The sequence below is a fragment of the Brachyistius frenatus genome, unplaced genomic scaffold (assembly GCF_029030835.1).
Source record: "Brachyistius frenatus isolate BFR_SWC_R1_liver_20210118 unplaced genomic scaffold, ASM2903083v1 Contig_129, whole genome shotgun sequence".
NCBI lineage: Eukaryota > Metazoa > Chordata > Actinopteri > Embiotocidae > Brachyistius > Brachyistius frenatus.
In genome coordinates this window covers 1,018,083-1,034,829 of record NW_027210728.1, presented here as the reverse complement: position 1 = coordinate 1,034,829, position 16,747 = coordinate 1,018,083, and the positions used below count along the sequence as shown (strand labels likewise).

The following is a 16,747-nucleotide window of genomic DNA, read 5'->3' as shown; positions in this document are numbered from 1 at the left end:
TTGCATCATGTCTGTTTGAGGTTGGACTGAGTCCTATTTTAGGCACAAATAGCGGCAACGGCGGAAAGCGTTTTACATTAGTTTACCTCGAGATGCTTCTTTGCCGATGTTGTTGATAAGCAGCGAATTAACTGTTTTCAGAACAGCTGCACACACCTGGAAACCCCCTGGAATATAGCTGAGAGCTGTAAAACTCCTGAATGGTACAAAAAAAAAAAAAAAAAAAGCCATAATTATCACAACATGAGTTGTAAACATGAGTGTTTACCCGTCAAAATTAAGAAAATGTAACCTGAGCTAAAGACTTTACCTGTCCGAGCTATAATTGATTGGCAACAGCCGTAGCAAAAAAAAAATAATAATAATAATAATAATCACGTGACGTGTCAACGGGCTATCATCATTTCTATTGGCGGAAAGGTAGCGCGAGTGGGGAAGTACTAAAATTGTGCCACTTTTTTTTATTATTTAATTAATTTACGAAAAATATTTATAAAGGGTTTCCATTTCAGACATCAAAGCAAAAAATAACTTTAAAAAAAAAAATCAATACTGGGGAAACGTTTTTGTTTTACTATTTTTTACATTATATAACAAAACGGAAGACAGCAAAACTACAACTTAAAGAATTAAATTATATAGCAAGCGAAATGTGTAAACAAAGCAAAATCTTTGCCTGGAGGTGTGTTTTTGGCTTAATGTCCCACAGAAAAACACACTGAGCATAAAAAAAAAAAGGATGCTGGTGTGTTATTGCAGGATCTTGTGGTAGGACTGCAGGTTAAGTGTTAACTTGAATTCTGGATAGATTAGACCTTATTTTCATCAGAGTTTAATCAGAGGTCGCTGATTATTTTAGTAAGTAAGGAGTTTATTTCCACTGAAACTATCTTTTGGGAGTTCATCTGTGTTAACATAAGCAGCAACACTAGCTCTGATTGAAGTGGCTTTGTCTCTGAAACACTGTATGTAATTGTCTTGCCGTAAAGCACTTTGAGCAGCACTTCTTGTATGAAAGGCGCTATGACTCTGAATATAGACAGGAGGTTGAGTAGCTGGTCCTCTGGTGCAGTCAGAACCACCTGGAGCTGAACTCAAGACTGTGGAGATGACTGGACTTTATACAAATAAAGTTTATTATTATTATTATTATTATTATTATTATTATTATATCAATCAACACCATTTGTCAATATGTTTTTATTTGGTAACTATTAACAAAACTACAAAATAAACACAAAATGTCGTGTCTGAAAAACAAAACAAAATATGATATATGTACAGATATATGCAATTTAACACAATTAACACACAAACAATATACAGAGAAAGTTCTGATAGAGAGAATGCCTACGCAGTCTAACACTAGCAATGTAGGCAGAGGATTATCAGTACCTTATGCTTATAAAAATTGATTTTTAAAAGATGTATTCACTTCCTCTTTTTGTGGATCAGAAAGTAAACAACAGGCATGAAGAAGTCGGCTGGTGTGTGAAGTATGCTCTGGTCTATAATCCTACAGTTGACATCAAACAGGCATAAAACGCGATACACAAATTATATAAATACACCAAAACAAGTAGAGGTTAATATAAGTTGCCTGTATAAAATATAAATATTGGGTCTGCTCATTGCATACGGTTTACATAAAAAAATTACACCATCAAATATGCTGCGTTCAAGCTTTTTGTTGCCCACATTGGGGTGACGGCTTTAGCAACAACATGACACCAGATTTTTACATTTCTTACTTCCGAGTATGGCGGGATTTTAAAAGCTGATTCCAGCTCAGTATACGTGACCGGAGGACAGCCGTCAGACCGGCACAGCTCTGCTGCATCACTGGTCCAGGTCATTGCTGTCGCAGCTGCGGGGTCGATAGTAACGCTGGCAAAACTCCCTGATCCGAGCACAAGCCTCCACCATCATCTCCTCCGGCACCGTCACCACAATGCGGAAGTAGTTGGGATACTCGAACGCCTGGGAGAAGACAGAGCAGACATTTGTTTTAGTTTTATTTTAATGTTGGGACAAAATGATGAACCGTGAGAGGAGAGGGGATGTTGTCTCACCGTTGCAGGCAGACAGAAGACAGACTGCTCTGTCACCATCCGCTCAGTGAAGTCCACGTCGTTCTTAAAGTCTGGAAAGTGATCCATCTTAATCCCAACCTGGACAAATGAGCACACACACAGTTTCCTCTATTAAGAAAATCCAATTCAAACCTCCATCCAGAGAAAAAACAACAACAACAACAACTGCCGAATGACAAAGATTCAAATGCAAAAACAGGTCAGATTCATCTGAACATAAAATATGAGATCATTACGTTTGGCTCATTAGTCACTCGTGTTTTTTTTCTTGCCAAACTATGATAGCTTAATACTGTTCTAAAACATCTGCATGATTAAAAAAAAAAGGTAAAAATTCACGCCCAGCGCTGAATCCCATTGTGTTTATTTATTTACTTTATAAACATATCTGTTAATTTTTCGGGATTAAACCTCAAAACACAGGATCCTACGATTCCCACAATGCAACCTCAGAAATGTAAAAAGAGATGAACCTGACACAGAATAATGATGAAAAAAATTTGAAAACTGAAAAAAAAAAATCTGTGAAGTGGACCTTTAACTTCAACGTCATCATGACAAAAAAAAGCTGCGTGTCCAAATTCAAAACAAACCCCACGCACACATTTCATACTGACCATGAGGTACATGGCTCCTGAAGGCATGATGGGGTTCAGGCCGGGGACGGTGGACAGCTCGCTGAAACAAATCTGTGAGTTGGACTGAGGAAGAGAAAAAGAAACCGTCTAATTCGTATTCGTATAAATAATACCTCTGCATAACAACATTGATCAGTTTCCGCTAGGTCGAATTATTCTCCTGGTCTGGGTCAGCTGACCGACCTGTGTGTCCAGGATGTTATTTAGATGGTATTTGGATCCCAGTAAAATATAGAGCTGGTAAGAGTAGATCAAAAAAGATGTCCCTGCTTTACCTTGAGGAAGCTGATGGTGCTGTTGAAGAAGCTTTGAGGTGTGTTGTTGAGGATGCTCTCCAGAGCACCCTGGACGATGCTGCAGGCTCCCAGAATACGTTGGCTCAGTTTCACCAGACCCTTTCGAATCTGCAGCGGAGACATGAGTCAATCAGGTCAAACAAAACAAATTACAGAAACGCCCTCTAAAATTTTCATCCACATTCCTCTTCAATTATTACAGACCTTGGATCGCTACCTGCCCAAATATTTTTTTAGGTTTTGTAAATTACGATTCTAATTTTAAAAACAATGCACAAAGAAGTCGTACTTCAGAGCCAAATATGTCATTCCTGTCATGGATGAGAATCCATCCCATCCTCCAGCCGGGGACCAGCCAGCGTTTGGCCAAGCCTCCGCAGGAAAGGACGGGAACGTCGCCGCTGAGAGAGGCCACCGAGGGAGAACTGCATCCCGGGAAAATCTGAGGAAGAGCAGCAACATGAATTACACGTTGGACATTTCTAAATTGAGGAGACATTTCCATTGGTTGCTATGGCTACTTAAACTGTAATTTCTTCACCAGCTTTAAACACTCAGATTTATTCATTTCTTTCAAGACTTTGAGATGAGTTGGCTTGTTTATCTCACCTGTTCTCATTCCTGTAGTAAACTTTGACATGAAGTTACTTTGTTTTTCAGTATTGTTTCAGTTTATTTTGTTTCTTGTTAGATTTGTGCGGATGACACCGGTATCAGAGACGCAGTGTGTGTGTGTGTGTGTGTGTGTGTGTGTGTGTGTGTGTGTGTGTGTGTGTGTGTGTGTGTGTGTGTGTGTGTGTGTGATTTATTGATATATTTGTACTGTACCTTCCAAAAGTACGTCAACGGTACAGTTATTATGTTTTTTGGAGAACACTGCATGTAATTTAAAAACTAATGTTTTAAAATATTTGAATCTCGCCTGTTTATTTATCCAGAAGGTAAATAAGCCACATTATAAATGACAATACTTTTGCTGTAGCTCAAAGTGTAGATTATTGCAAATATTGTTTTGAGTATTGATAATTTATATATTTATTCTGTAGTTGAGCGAGAAGCCAAAAGCAGAGAGTAAAACAGTCCAGAGGGGGTGTTATGTATGAGGGTAACCACAGAGAGCTCCGCTTCACCCACGGAAAGCTGGTTCTCATTAAAGCATTACATTAAAGTAAGAGTGACGTGGAGGGAGACACGGCCCCGCGTCCTATTGGCCAGGCTCAGATGAATAACATAACAGCACATATGCACAATTTTAATGAACAATTTTAAAGCAATCTTTGGCTTGGCGCTGTCTGAAACCACCCCTCCCTCACCCCCCCGCCCCTCCGCCCCCCTCACTTCTATCGAGTATGAGTTATGTAACAGTCGAATGATGTTAAAACGTTGTGATCTGCGATGAAAAAGCTGGATGTAATTTTTTTTTTTTTTTTTTTTTTTTAAATGGAGCAAGCATGATGCAAACGTGTGACTTAACGCTGACTGACTTTACGGTTCATATACAGGCCATACATCTGCACAAAGAACACGTTGACTTTGCAGACATGCCTTGCACAAACATAATTTATCGGCTCACAGAGGAGAGGAACGGGGTCATGATGACCTGCTGACTTTGTTGGTGTGGTCCCCAGACACCCTTGACCTCCAAACAGTCAAGCCATAAAAGAAAAAGGGCCCACCACCACACCCCCAGCTCAGCTCTCCGCCCACCACATGGCCCCTTGGATTCCTTCAAAGTTTCTGTCTCTGCCAAAACCAGACAATCTGCATTAATTGCAAACACATGCAGCCAAAGAAAGTGCAGAGTCATTCTGATCAGCGTGTGTTCAATTTGAAATGGTCAGATGGTGCTGATTTGGGTTTGTGGATGCACCCGACGACCCAAACTCGAAAATTTTCCACTCACAACATCTCCAACAACAACAACAACAACAACAACAACAACAACAACAAAACTGGCCTTTGAAAAGTTGTTCTGGAGGCAAAAAGCGCTTTTCTAATACAGCTGTAAGACCAAGATTCATTTCTGGTGTGCAACTTCTTCGACTACTTTACGTACATTTCTGTCATCTTCACTGACAGACAGCCTGCAGAGGCAGCTCAGACACAAACCTGTTAGACTTAATGAAGCTCACTCCTCGAAAAATTAACACACCAAACCTGTTTTTTGTCATGTTGCGACAGTCAGCAATACTTAAACTCAGCTTCCAGGGTCTCTTCAAATGAATGAAACAGCGTTAAATCCTGATGTAAGAGCCCATTTTTCATCAGAGATGTATAAATAATGTCGAGGTTGAAGAATTTCTTCACAGGACTATTTGTTTTTTGGGAAACATCCATGTCGATGCAGTATGCACACTGTACTCAAGATGAACTACCAGGTTTTTAAGTAGAAAAGCGCCTGCTGCTCCAACTCAACTGTTTTCAACACAAACGCGATGGCCGCTGCAATCGGAGCTGATGGTGATCAAACATTTTCACCTTGCTGTTCGTGCCTCACGGTGTCACTAATGGCAAACATACTGAGGGTAAACACTACATTACATCAAACAGGAGAGAAACAGCATTGCAACCACATGAGCTACAAAATCGGATTATCTCATCCGAGACAGTGAACAATATGAGTGAGCAAAACTACAGTTTTCGCAATCATGTCGTGTTTTTAATAACTGCTCTGAATAACAACATGAAAAGTAGGATTTTAAGTTTTATCAGAGTCCTGCTGCTCTCTAAAAACCGAAGATCAAAATTAGCAAACACTGTGGCAACGACTTCAGTGTCTTCTCGAAACACCTTAACTTCTATTTCTACCCCTCACTAGAGATAGATGTCTTTAGAAACTCTCTTTGGATGAGAAAAAAAAACCTCTTTAAAAGAATATAAATAAAAGAAAACCTCAGGAAGAGCAACTGGAGAGAGATCCTTCTTCCAGAAGAAACAGTGTGACATAAGGTCTTTTACGTTTAACTTTGTGTGCACTTCTGAGCGCCGAGCTTTACCTCTGGATGTTCGTCTGGACGTCGCTGACTTTTAAAAAGTCATAACTGATTAAAGACCCAACAATGAGGTTGTCATTAATTAATAAAATCGTGAATTTGTGTTGTGTTTGTTAGTGGAAAATTACTGCACTGAACAATTTGACTCCAACCTTTTACTGAGCTAACAAGCAACCCACAACCTGCTTCAGAGCGTGTGTGTGTGTGTGTGTGTGTGTGTGTGTGTGTGTGTGTGTGTGTGTGTGTGTGTGTGTGTGTGTGTGTGTGTGTGTGTGTGTGTGTGTGTGTGTGTGTGTGTGTGTGTGTGTGTGTGTAAACATGTTTGCATAACCTTTGATTAAAAACCGAACCGTATAGACTTTTCAAGGCTAACAGTGATGGCAATGCTTTGGACCCGATGTGCTGATAATGTTTTCTAGTAGTCAACATATCAGTTTGCTTCACAAGTAACCCTTGAATACGTAAGCTGTTTTTTTTAAAACAATTACATAATTCGTTGCAAGTTACCCGGCACTTTTATAAGGTGGATGAAGCCATATTCAAAATCATATCGTCTGTCACCTTTTCAACTTACTGTATAACATTTTTTGATTTCTACTGTCCTGTTACGCACCCAGCTGATCAACCAAACCCAAATCACTAAATCACAGTAATCTCGACATGATTGTGGTTATTGCAGCCTGGCTACAGTAAACTGCACTGAGCTATTGTTCTGCGGTTGACCGTGGATGTACAGATGAAGCATCGCGTGCATTTTAAGGGGGAGTTTTTCAGCTGACGTGGTTCTTATTTTGGAGAAAGTAAAGAGTTTTAGAGTTTAAATTAGCTTTTGCAATTCAAAGATCCTCTTTTCATTGTTTGAAGCCGAGGCCACATCCGCTGAAAGTTAACATTTCTCTGAAAATTTGTGAGATCTGGTTTCACAAGCTGGAAATCTGTCCTGGAAAACTACTTGTGAGTTTCTAGCAGCGGGGTCAAGGCAGTCTCTGCCATTTACATGCTGTACTTCTGCTTTTAAGTAATCAGATTCATGAGTAAAACATAAACTAGTTTCTCATTATCAGCAGCCTCAGGTTGATCTTCATCTTCAGAGGTGTCAGCGTCAATATCCTCTGATATCAAATATCAAATGCTGTTCTGCACCAAACCTGCCGCCCAGGTGCTGCATCATCATGTTGCTGTGGCAGCAAGCCAAAACAGACACACAATATCAAACTAGCAGAGTGGGTGAATAACCGAAAGGGCAGACAGAGCGACTGCTGCTGGAGTTTGAACCACATTTATCACAAGAGGCTTGTTAGCAAGGTTTGTTGCTCATACTATTTTTGAGGGTTTTCTTATGTAATATTATTGAGACTGTTTTAGACTTTTGAGTCGGATGAGGGAAAAAAACCTCCAGAGGAGCAACTGACGGATCGATTTGCAGTGGATGTCGTGTATAGAAAAGCTACATGGTAGATTTGCAATATGGACAATCAGCATGACAAATTATAGCTTGAAAACATATAAAGAATGACCTGGCAGGACAGGATATCTACATTTTCATTTAAATGTAACTCTTAAAAACTCTCCTGTGATTAAGTATTATACACTAAGTGAATTACATTTTTGAACCTGTCCGTGCACCCAGCCTCGGTCTAACACACTACCACCCCGGCCCGCCCTGCGTGCCCTTGCCGACCTTCCTGTCACCAGCTCATCCACCACTTGGCCCCTAATCCCCCCTGTGCTGATGTGGAGTTGTCAACTCACCATCCAGAGCCAGGGCAAATACCACCAAATGAAACGCAATCTCTGCTGTCACTATGGTGAAAAATGTGCCTCGCTGGTGTTACACAGAGCCAAGCCCACCTGCCAACCTGTACTGAGATGTGACTCGTGTTTTGGCGCGGTGTTGCACTCACCATATCACTGTAGATTTCATCAGCCAGAATGGGAACACAGTGTTTGGAGGCCACTGGCAAAAAAAACAAAAACAAGAACTATGTGAGATGTCCTCTGGCTGTTTTGCCAATTAAAAGCTTTTGCAGAATTTAAACCCTTTCGTAATGAAGCAGAGAGGAGCAGGAGTGCAGCCAACCTTGGAGGATCTTCTGCAGGTGTTCCTTGGTGAAGACGGAGCCGCACGGGTTGGACGGGTTGGTGACAATCAGACACGACGTCCTCTCGTCAATCAGGCTCTCCATGTGCTTCAGGTCGATCTCCCACGACTTCTCTGGCTGCAAACCAAAGATGCCATTCACGATGACAATGCAATGATAAAACACTGATAATGTTCAAGTGCTTATTGAATAAGCAACAAGTTACAGGGAGGCTTCATTGATAGAGTGAAGCAGGAATAATCAGTCAAACAGTCAGAGCATTTTTTACGTAGCGGCTGTTCTGAGGACAACCTCCATCACAGCTGTAAGTATTTTTATTTGCAAATGAAAGTCGGTCAGTTTTATGCTGGAAAATCAAGAATATGTTTTCTATCTTGTTTATTATAACAAAGATCTTTTTTTTTTTTTTTTAATTTTTTGAGTTTAGCTGCCTTACAGTATTTGTAGTAATGATATGGAGGCCTTCACATACACCGATGTGAGCTCTAATAATAGAAGCAACGAAAACACATTAAATTGTAGCATAATTTATCTTAGTTAGATCAATTATCCTTCGACACATACAATGTTTAGAAAATCATTATTTCAGCTAAAAAAAAAAAGATTCTGTTAACAGTACAAACAGGACTTCTTTTTTTTTTTTTAAATGTACTTTAAATATTTGGGGTGCTATTGTGTTTTGTGGAGATGAAATTATTCCTCCAAAGCTTTTTAAAAAAGTCACCAAAATCATCACTAAGGTTTTCCAAACAATCTTTTGTGGTATCAGGTGTTTTTTGTAAAGGTGTGGCAGAAATTTCCTTTGCTATGAAAAAGCCCAATGCAATAGAGCTGTATAGATATAATCTGCAGACTTTCATGGGAATATGTTCCATATGTAACCGTCCCTCCACCATAAAGACCCCTTCGACCCCGACCTCTTCCTCACCAGCAGGTTGTAGAGTTTGACCTCGATGCCCATGGAAACAGCGAGAGTCTTATATAAGGAGAAGCCTGGGCATGGGACAAGGATGTTGTCCCCCGGGTTACACAGGACACTGATAGCCAGGTCAATGGCCTGACTGCAGCCGCTGGTCAGAATCACATCCTGCAAGGGAGGGTGGGTGCACGTCACTTTTGAGAACATCAAAGCCATACGTCCTGCTATCGTTTGGACATGAATAAAGTCACTATAACAAGCAGATATATATTTGAGACGTGCACTGGCATGTCTCTTCACTGAGGCACATAAGGTATGCTGTACTGCTATTCAGATTCAAAGGCAAAGCATTGCAAAGCAAACATGCACAAAAAAAAGTGTGAGCTGTATGAGGAGTGAGCACCTCTGCCTCTAGTGGAGCCTCGGGACAGCTGTAAAAGTTGGCCACCGCCTGCCGACTCTTCAGGTAACCTGCAGGTGACACGCAGAGAAAATACTCAGCACAGCACATGCAAGCAAAGAAGCATAACTCTGGGTGGACGAAGCAACAATTTATGCATCTGCATTTCTGCTTTCAGGACTCATTTCAAACAACATTTTGTGCATTTAAAATTGAAATGTGTGACTGACCGACAGAAGGAGCGTAGCCGTTGTATTTTTGGGAGTCCACGGCGTTTATAATGGCCTGACGCACCGCATCGTCTGTAGGCAGGTTTCCGAACACTGTAGGATCCCCTGAGGAGCCGATGAAAGAAAGTAAATACAAAAGGTTGTGGATGGAGAGCACAAAAATGTGTCAGAAAACATACACCTCTAAAGACAAATAGCTGGCAGAACTGGACAGGATGTCATTGCACATGCATTGGTAATAAATTATTCAAATTTATTGGTGTATGTTTTTGATTTTAGACAAACATCACGGCATTGATCTGAAGACAACATATTGAATTCAATGATTAAGAGCTGAAAATTCATGTTCTATATAACATGCTATCTCAACAAATCTTTAAACCCCCACTTTAGTCATGCAGAAAGCTTCCCACCTATTGACAGTGCGATCATGGGTTTGTCCGGGTTCGGGGTGAGCTTCATCCCGTCCACGATGGCCCTGATGGGGTTGAGGGTGTTGTTGGCCATCTCTGAGGGCTTCACCTCCCATCTCTGCCTGCGGCTCTTGGTTTTGGCAGGATACAAGCTGCCATTCACGCTGACGTGGTGGATGCCGTTCCCGTGCACCGCCTTCCCATTGACTCCGCTCCCATTCAGGCTTTTGGCATTTACCGTCGTTTTGCCGTGGACTCCGTTCCCATTCATCTGAACCAAGTACGACTTGTTATCCATCCTGGAACTGAAAAGGGATGATGGACAGTGAGTGATTCAGCAGCAAAATACCACAGAGATATTTCTAGTTTAATGTCACTGTATGATACTTTACATTTTTTCTCAGCAAGAATTCAGAGGGATATAAAGTGGATTTAATATATCCACTATATTTTATTTGACAGGTACTTTTGATATACAATTATGTGATTATTTTATCATATTAACTGTAACAATTTGTTACAGATTAAATTTCCCAACACCATGAAATGCTCAAAATCTGCTCTGACCAGGTACAACTTTGATATGCCTGTAAAAATCTAATAAGAGGCTATAAAAGAGAAAATAAAGAGGTCATTTAGCACAAAACTTTTTTACTTCTTCCAGCACTGATAATAAGGCAGAGCTGAAGGAAACCTGTTGCAATAAAACTGCATCAAAACTGATGTATTGTGAAAGAAAGAAAAGAAGAAAAGAAAAAAAGCGATTTAAAAAAAAAAAAAATTATTATTATTTTATTTTATTTTTTCAAAATATTAAAACTATTTTGTCATCAAAATGCGCCACTGATCATCATTGTGCATATTTGATCAGATCTTCTCGCTAAACTCCATTTTTATGTGTCACTCATTCAAAAGTTATTCCATTCAAACTTCACTGAACTGGCACGGAAGCTACATTCTCTTCATAAATGAATAATTCATTTCTCGTCATGCAAAAATTTTAGTGGAGAAAATAATCTCACGAGCATGAATGTATATGTCCCTCCGAAAAAAAAAAAAAAAAAAAGCAATGCAAAACCCTTACTATATAACATGACCGTGAAGAAGCTGGGTGGTTGCAATAGTGTTTTTATATTCCATTTAGTCGTGCATCACTAATTAAAGTCAGGTAAGGCGCATTAAAAGTCTTTGTAAAGATACATTTACTCATTACGCAACTCTATTCCTACGTCCTTTGTTTGAAGTCCGAGCATTAATTTAAATAATAAACCTTTAGGGAGAACAAGTTGTTTTGTTTTTTTTACTTACCTTATTATTTATTGAACACAAAGTCTCCAGAAAGCAGCAGCGCAGGTTAATCACTCTTACGCACAATTAACAGTGAAGGCTGAAGGGTGTACATTAAGCAGGTTTTATAGCATTATCCCCGAAAATGGGTGTTGAGCCCTGCCTATATTTCCATTGGTGGAGGCTGAGGGCTGTGCCATTACACCCCCCCCCCCCCCCTTACATCACTAACCAGAACCATACATGCACCTCAAAACCCTTAACGGCATCAATTACTGACAGGAATGGAGGGTGGAGGTGGGGGCCGGTCTCGTGCACCGGGACAGGACAGGACAGGGCACCTCAGTGCGGTCTGCGCGTCAAAACAGCGGAGGCACAAAGTACAGGTCCGTCGGCGGAGCAGCAGGGATGAAACAGAACAACATTTAAAGGTTCAACTCGTGCACGTACCTTTGCTTTACTTAATAACACTTAAGTAAAGTTAATAATTGGAAATATTTTAGTTATGGGAGGAAACAGAAATGGCAAAAATCACGATTTAAAAAAAATAAATATATATATTATTTTATTTTGTTGAACTTGTTCATAGTTTAAACAGTAGTTTGGGCAGTGCATACAATTAGTAACAATAAAAAGAGACATTTTAAAGCTGGACACTTTCATACTGCTTTCAATTCAGTAAGGAAAGCCTCCAAATTCCTATGCAACATCAGCCCCTCCTCCCCCACCCATGCGCTCCTGGAAATGAAACATTTCACCACTTTCCAGCATCTGATCTGTTTCCAATCCTCTAATGATCAAAGAAACACAACAAACATCCAAATGTTTTTAGGCAGATCCCTTCAAACCCACAATACCACCTGAATGTAGAGTTTTTCTCACATCTTTTGAATGAAATACATATAAATTACCGTAAATCTTTTGTTATAATCATATTCAATCTCATCTATTCTTCGTGAAAACTGAACTTGAGTCTCTTTTTCACACTTTTAGGGGTTGCAGGCTCCACGTTCTTCATCAGAAACTTTCAGGATTTGATCAAACTCTTCCGCTGGCTGTGGAGCTTCGTGCCATGAACCACAGATGTTGAATAATGGTTGACGCAGCCGGAGATATGTCCAGACAATCGCACATGTTTGGGATGAATAACAACTTTTGACAGAAAAACAAAAGAACAGGTGTGAAAAATAAAATGAATTCTGGTATTCTGGTGCATATGTTAATCATTTCTCTGTGTTCTCTTTGCACTTTTAATTTTGTTTTAAACTTTAAAGTTTCACATTTTTATTGTTAAATGTATTAACAGCTGTGCGACAGTTTACATTTATTTACATTTGCTAGTTTTTATGCTTTTTTGATATGACCTCCTGAACTTTGTGAACTTTTGAACTTCAAAGCATTAATTGCTGTAAAAATGCTGCTACTCTGGCAATTCAAGTTTTGTGTGGCAGGAAGGAACAACGGATATGTTGATATTGATTTTTAGGCTACATGACTTTGATTGACGGCCCTCTCGTATCTGCTGTATCACGACTTGAGGCTAACACCAATGCAAAAGTACACTGAACATGCAATGCCACTGACGGCCGCTTAATGCTGGCTCCCAACATAATTACTGAATCCGACTCGACTCCACAATCCAAAAAGACTCAACTTTAACGTCTCAACTTCAACTACAGCTGGTTGCCTGTGAACTGCACCTTGTCTCCAGGAAGTCACTGCATCCCGCCAAGAACCAGCTCCGCACGTACCCCCGTCATAAACCCACAGCGTGTCGTCTTTACACTTCAATTTTTGTGAGCATCAGTCAAAAGACGTACAACGTGTTAATTAGAGAGTTTTAGAAGTGCTGACTCATGAGAAGGTTTGTTACTTTCGGACAGAACCAGGCTAGTTGCTTCTTCCCGTTTCCAGGTTTTTATGCTGAGCTAAACTAAACTAAGGAACAGCTTATTGAACAGCGATAAGGCAACACATTGCTGACTGACCTTATGTCTCACTGATGAAAGCCTTTGGATTTGCAGTATTATAATTTGAACAACATGGGTGTCGGAAGCAACATTTCCGGGACAAATCACGAGCATCTTACAGTTTCCTACCTCCCAGCAGGGGTTGTTCTCCCAGACGGGTGAGACACGAGAAGAAGAAGAAGAAGAGACAAAGAAGAAAAAGCTGATGTAACACTGCACGGCTTGTTTTCTCTCTGCTCCTGTGTCTCGCGTATTGAGACGACGTCTCCATCAGGAATGTCGTGGAATCATATAGGACTTTTGTTGATTTCTTGTTAATTCAACTCAATTATTCAATCTAATCTCAATTACATCATCTTTTAAAGGTAAAAGGAGAACTTATATTTCTAAATTGACAAAACTTAAAACTGATTAACAGTTTATACAATCACTGTTAGCCATTATCCTCTCGATGTTCCATGCCCAAAACAAAATGAGCTACTTATTCATGGTAGGTACAACATAGTAAGGCTCGAGTCAACAAAAAAACATGTTGTGACTTTATGTTCGGTCACGTTGTGTTAAATCAATATGTGCAACGGACAAACCAGACGCTGATGATGCTGAAAGCATCTGGGTCATCTTCATCGGATGTGTCCAGCTACCTTCAGTCAGTGAATCAGTGAACGGCAGCTTGAAGTGAGTACAATGAGCAGTGAGGGGGGGAAAAAAAGGGGGGAAAAAAAAAGGCGGGTCAAACTTAAACAACATCTGTAGAAAATGACTCCAGGCACAATCGCCAGTGTGTCACGCTGTTTTTTTTTTTTCTTTACTGGGGGGTTTCATCTTACAGTCTGTTTGAAACACAGTCTCTGAGGGTGCAGGGAGTCCTCACAGTTATGTGAATATATGAGGGAAATGGAGCCATATAAATAGTAATGGGGCCAAGTCATTATTCTATTTTTCAAAATGGACAAATCCCACAAAAGGACCACAACCAGCGATGATGCACAATATGTTATAATTCAGCTTTTAACTGGTTTAGACTGCACGCAAATAGCCTTTTAGAAGGATTAATTCATCGATGGCATCCAGGTGGTAAACCCCACCTTAAAAAACAAACTCCACGTCTGCGAGGCCAAAATAAACAACATAAGGCTCAAAGGATCAGTGACACCTGGGATAAATTGTTCACATCATCAAAAACTCCAGCAAACGTTGCTTCCAACTGATCAAAGCTGTAAATTGGAGAATAAATAATAGTGAGTCTAACCCCACATCGAATCAAAACATGTGACTTAATCTTGTCGATTAACTTAACACTGCAGTCCATTTTACAATTACAACCAAAACTGCAGAGTCATCGTGCGGTACTCCATCAGGGGGGGGGAACACTCGGTGCCATAAATTAGCTCGGTGGGGGAGACAACATGTATTCTGAGTAAATAGTTATGGCTTTGACTCTAGAGTTGGGAGGGATGAGAGAATTTTTTTATTTCAACTTTGAGCTCGACACCACCAGGGTAAATAAATTACTCAAAACAACAAATATTTAAGGATTTTACAAATTCAACAAATTATTACAATCCTACGGCCGCAGCTGCAACCCCCAAACGTAAAACAGTGGAAAGAAAGGGTTAAAGAGCTAAAGGAAAAAGCCAAATATTGACTTTTTAAAAAAAATGTTTATTCTCCATTGGTGTGAGTTAGAATTTATCAAGTAGTTGTATAACTTTTTTTTTTTCCACACAACTACTATTTTTGCTGTTTTCTTTTTCTTGAACTATGTTGTTTTATTTTCATGTGATGTTTCTATTCCAACTATGACTTTTATTTTGAAAGAACTACAGGACAATGTTATATAAAACTTCATGGCAATCTATCTGGTGTTTTTTGAGATATTCTGATTTGGACCAATGTGAAAGAAAAAACGTATTATATTACTAAGTAATTTACGGTGGATTAAAAAAAAATCAACGATACAAATCAAAGCCGCCCGATAACAGCAATGCGTAAACACGTAGAATGTTCTAAAAGCTGCAATGATTACATAAAGAAATCCTCGTTTCAAATACACACAAAAAACCTTGAAGGTCACTTAATCCATGACTGTTTTGGCAAAAGCATTCACTGATGGCACACAAAAGATTAAATAAACACAAGCCTTCAATGGAAAATACACCCAAAAACAGAATTATTTTGTTTTCGGTCACATTTGAATTAATCAGAAGCATTTTATGATAAAAATCTAACAAAAGTTTTTGGGTGTAATATCTCACAGAGATGTCACTATTGACAGTACTTATATAATGTTTATTTGTATTGTGACAAGCACGTCAAAGCTTGAGCCGGTTCTAAACAGCATTTAGAGCCTTGGCTAATTTGAAGTTCCTCTCTCAGCTTATTTAGGTTCAGTGTGAAGAAGAAAAAAAAACAGTGCAATTAGAGAGTCTTTTAAACGGCAGCATTGCGGGATCTCTGGGTTATTGACTCAATGAGAAAAACAAAAGAACAAAATGCTTTGAATGATCGAATGGCCACATTAAAAGCTTCAGGTGCAGGCAACACCGGAAGCAGCAGATTTCCTACACTTGTCCCGTTTTTAACTTTCTGTCCGGGCTGTATCAGTCAAGAGGAACATTTCCTAATCCTACGTGCTAAAAGCCAGGTAACAGGGTGTCCTCGTTTTACCCCAACCACATTCCCTCCAGTAGAACTGTGTAAATACCCGTACACAAATACAGGGGAGGCCTTTTTGACTTCAGCGATGACCCTTAGTGATTTTCCACTCAGTTCTCTACACGTATTTCACCGGCCTGCACACAGCTGGTGTCGTGCCACTGCGCTGGTTGGCTGAGTCAGAGGACAGACTCGTATCGGGCTAAAAAGAAGTAGACATGACCCCTCCCATTTGGAGCATAAGTCCATGTCCGACTCTGCTGATACGGCGGACACAAGCTAGTCCACCCTTCAGCTCCATTCACACACTACGTCCATTTGTTGAGACCGTTGAAAGCATTCATTTCTTATTCTTGGGACGATTTGGTGCCATAAAATAGACTTTTACTGAAGGACTTGTTTTTGATGCTTTGAATGCGTGTCGTGTCATTCACATATGGTTCTCCAGTGGATCCCTTTAAGAACAAGACTATCAGATTCTTTGCAAGATGCAAGAGATTTTCTTCTAAATCGGAGAGAATTTGTGGCATTCGCAACTTCATCCTCTGGTAGACTATGCATGTCAGTTTCGTGGCCCCTCCATTCAACAGTTGTGCAGATATTTTGAGACCAACGTAACAGAAAAACACACCACAAGGTCTGGTCGGAGCCCCGCTGTGTTTTTTTTAAATTTTTTATTCTCATTCGTCATTGACACTTCCATAAATATACACTGTGAAGCCATTTTCTGTGGTTACAGAGCACTCAA

General features: G+C 40.0%; 1 protein-coding gene and 1 long non-coding RNA gene across 2 annotated transcripts; one reads left to right on the top strand and one right to left on the bottom strand.

Annotated features, from left to right (window-relative positions):
* Positions 1-1,185: 1,185 nt before the first annotated feature.
* On the bottom strand, positions 1,186-11,482 carry tat (tyrosine aminotransferase). Its single transcript, XM_069714345.1, has 12 exons — positions 11,393-11,482; positions 10,085-10,389; positions 9,672-9,776; positions 9,445-9,512; positions 9,051-9,209; positions 8,101-8,239; positions 7,925-7,977; positions 3,317-3,469; positions 3,007-3,135; positions 2,711-2,794; positions 2,073-2,171; positions 1,186-1,980 (listed from the first exon to the last, which is right to left on the bottom strand). The coding sequence occupies exons 2-12, from the start codon at positions 10,380-10,382 to the stop codon at positions 1,840-1,842; spliced, it is 1,428 nt and encodes a 475-aa protein (XP_069570446.1). The 5' UTR covers positions 10,383-10,389; positions 11,393-11,482; the 3' UTR covers positions 1,186-1,839.
* Positions 11,483-11,724: 242 nt separating this feature from the next.
* On the top strand, positions 11,725-12,594 carry LOC138630174 (uncharacterized). The gene is made up of 2 exons (XR_011311623.1): positions 11,725-11,802; positions 12,365-12,594. It is a non-coding gene; the product is annotated as an uncharacterized lncRNA (long non-coding RNA).
* The last annotated feature ends 4,153 nt before the right edge of the window (positions 12,595-16,747 follow it).

What these genes read in the sequence shown, in the direction of transcription:
- tat (XM_069714345.1), bottom strand. Translation starts at nt 10,382, where the DNA reads ATGGATAACAAGTCGTACTTGGTTCAGATGAATGGGAACGGAGTCCAC. An exon ending in CGGCTACGCTCCTTCTGTCG is followed by an intron (nt 9,513 to 9,671) that starts GTCAGTCACACA and finishes TGTCACCTGCAG; the next exon opens with GTTACCTGAAGAGTCGGCAG. An exon ending in ATGAAATCTACAGTGATATG is followed by an intron (nt 3,470 to 7,924) that starts GTGAGTGCAACA and finishes GCTCTTCCTCAG; the next exon opens with ATTTTCCCGGGATGCAGTTC.